The 733-nt window shown below is 33.4% G+C and overlaps 1 protein-coding gene across 2 annotated transcripts in view; it reads left to right on the top strand.

Annotated features, from left to right (window-relative positions):
* Positions 1-733, top strand: part of LOC106879430 (importin subunit alpha-7) — a 55,743-nt gene that overhangs the window by 16,562 nt on the left and 38,448 nt on the right. Inside the window, exon 2 of one of the 2 annotated variants that reach the window (XM_052976953.1) lies at positions 355-495. The exons of the other annotated variant lie outside the window; for it this stretch is intronic. Coding sequence (XP_052832913.1) covers positions 421-495 — 75 coding nt within the window. The 5' untranslated portion in view covers positions 355-420. The remainder of the gene's footprint in view (positions 1-354; positions 496-733) is intronic. 2 annotated transcript variants of the gene reach the window in all.

Below are 733 nucleotides of genomic sequence, written 5' to 3'. Positions count from 1 at the left end.
GTTGAGTCCACTCTTGGCTACTTAGATATTCTTATTATACAAATGCTCCTATTTGTAAATTAACTGTTGTTTGCCATCCAGTCAGTCCAGATCAGCAGATTCAAGATGTTGCCAACTTTTTTTAATGTATCCAATGGTTTCCATTTTTAAGGAGTTTAACATGTAATGTAAGGAAAGGTCAGTCAATTACTGAGAAACTAGACCATTTGCTTGTAAGTGTATAAGTTTTTGCTGCTGCCATTTTAACAGGTGCTGAGTAATATCTTATGATTATAAAGCTGTCAGAACTAATCTTCAGCTCTTTTCTTTGTTTCCAATGTCACTGTTTCTGTAGCGACTTCTTATTTATTTTAGCCTTGGTTTTGACATCAGAGGAATAGATTTCCCTTCTTGAATATTGTGCTAGAACTGGTACTTCAAATGCAATGTGGGACATTGTTAAACTGTGAGAGAAAAACACTAAGTGCTAATTATTTGCATTGGGATGTACTTGAGGTATTCATTTCAAATTTTTCTTGTTTTATGGGATATTCTCTCAGCTATTTTCTGGTATTTGTGACTGTCTTTGTCCAGAGCAGGGTTGATAATTAGGCCATTGATTACATAGCTGCCAGTTTTCTAGCTCTTTCACACAGTTTATAGTTTATGAACCTTTGCCTAGAATTCCGATGTGAACAGATTATTAGATCAACTTGATTTATATACATATGAATATGTATATATATATATATAT

Source organism: Octopus bimaculoides, chromosome 2 (assembly GCF_001194135.2).
Source record: "Octopus bimaculoides isolate UCB-OBI-ISO-001 chromosome 2, ASM119413v2, whole genome shotgun sequence".
Classification (NCBI taxonomy): Eukaryota; Metazoa; Mollusca; class Cephalopoda; order Octopoda; family Octopodidae; genus Octopus; species Octopus bimaculoides.
The sequence above is the reverse complement of the archived record's forward strand: the minus strand, read 5'-3'. Positions and strand labels throughout refer to the sequence as shown.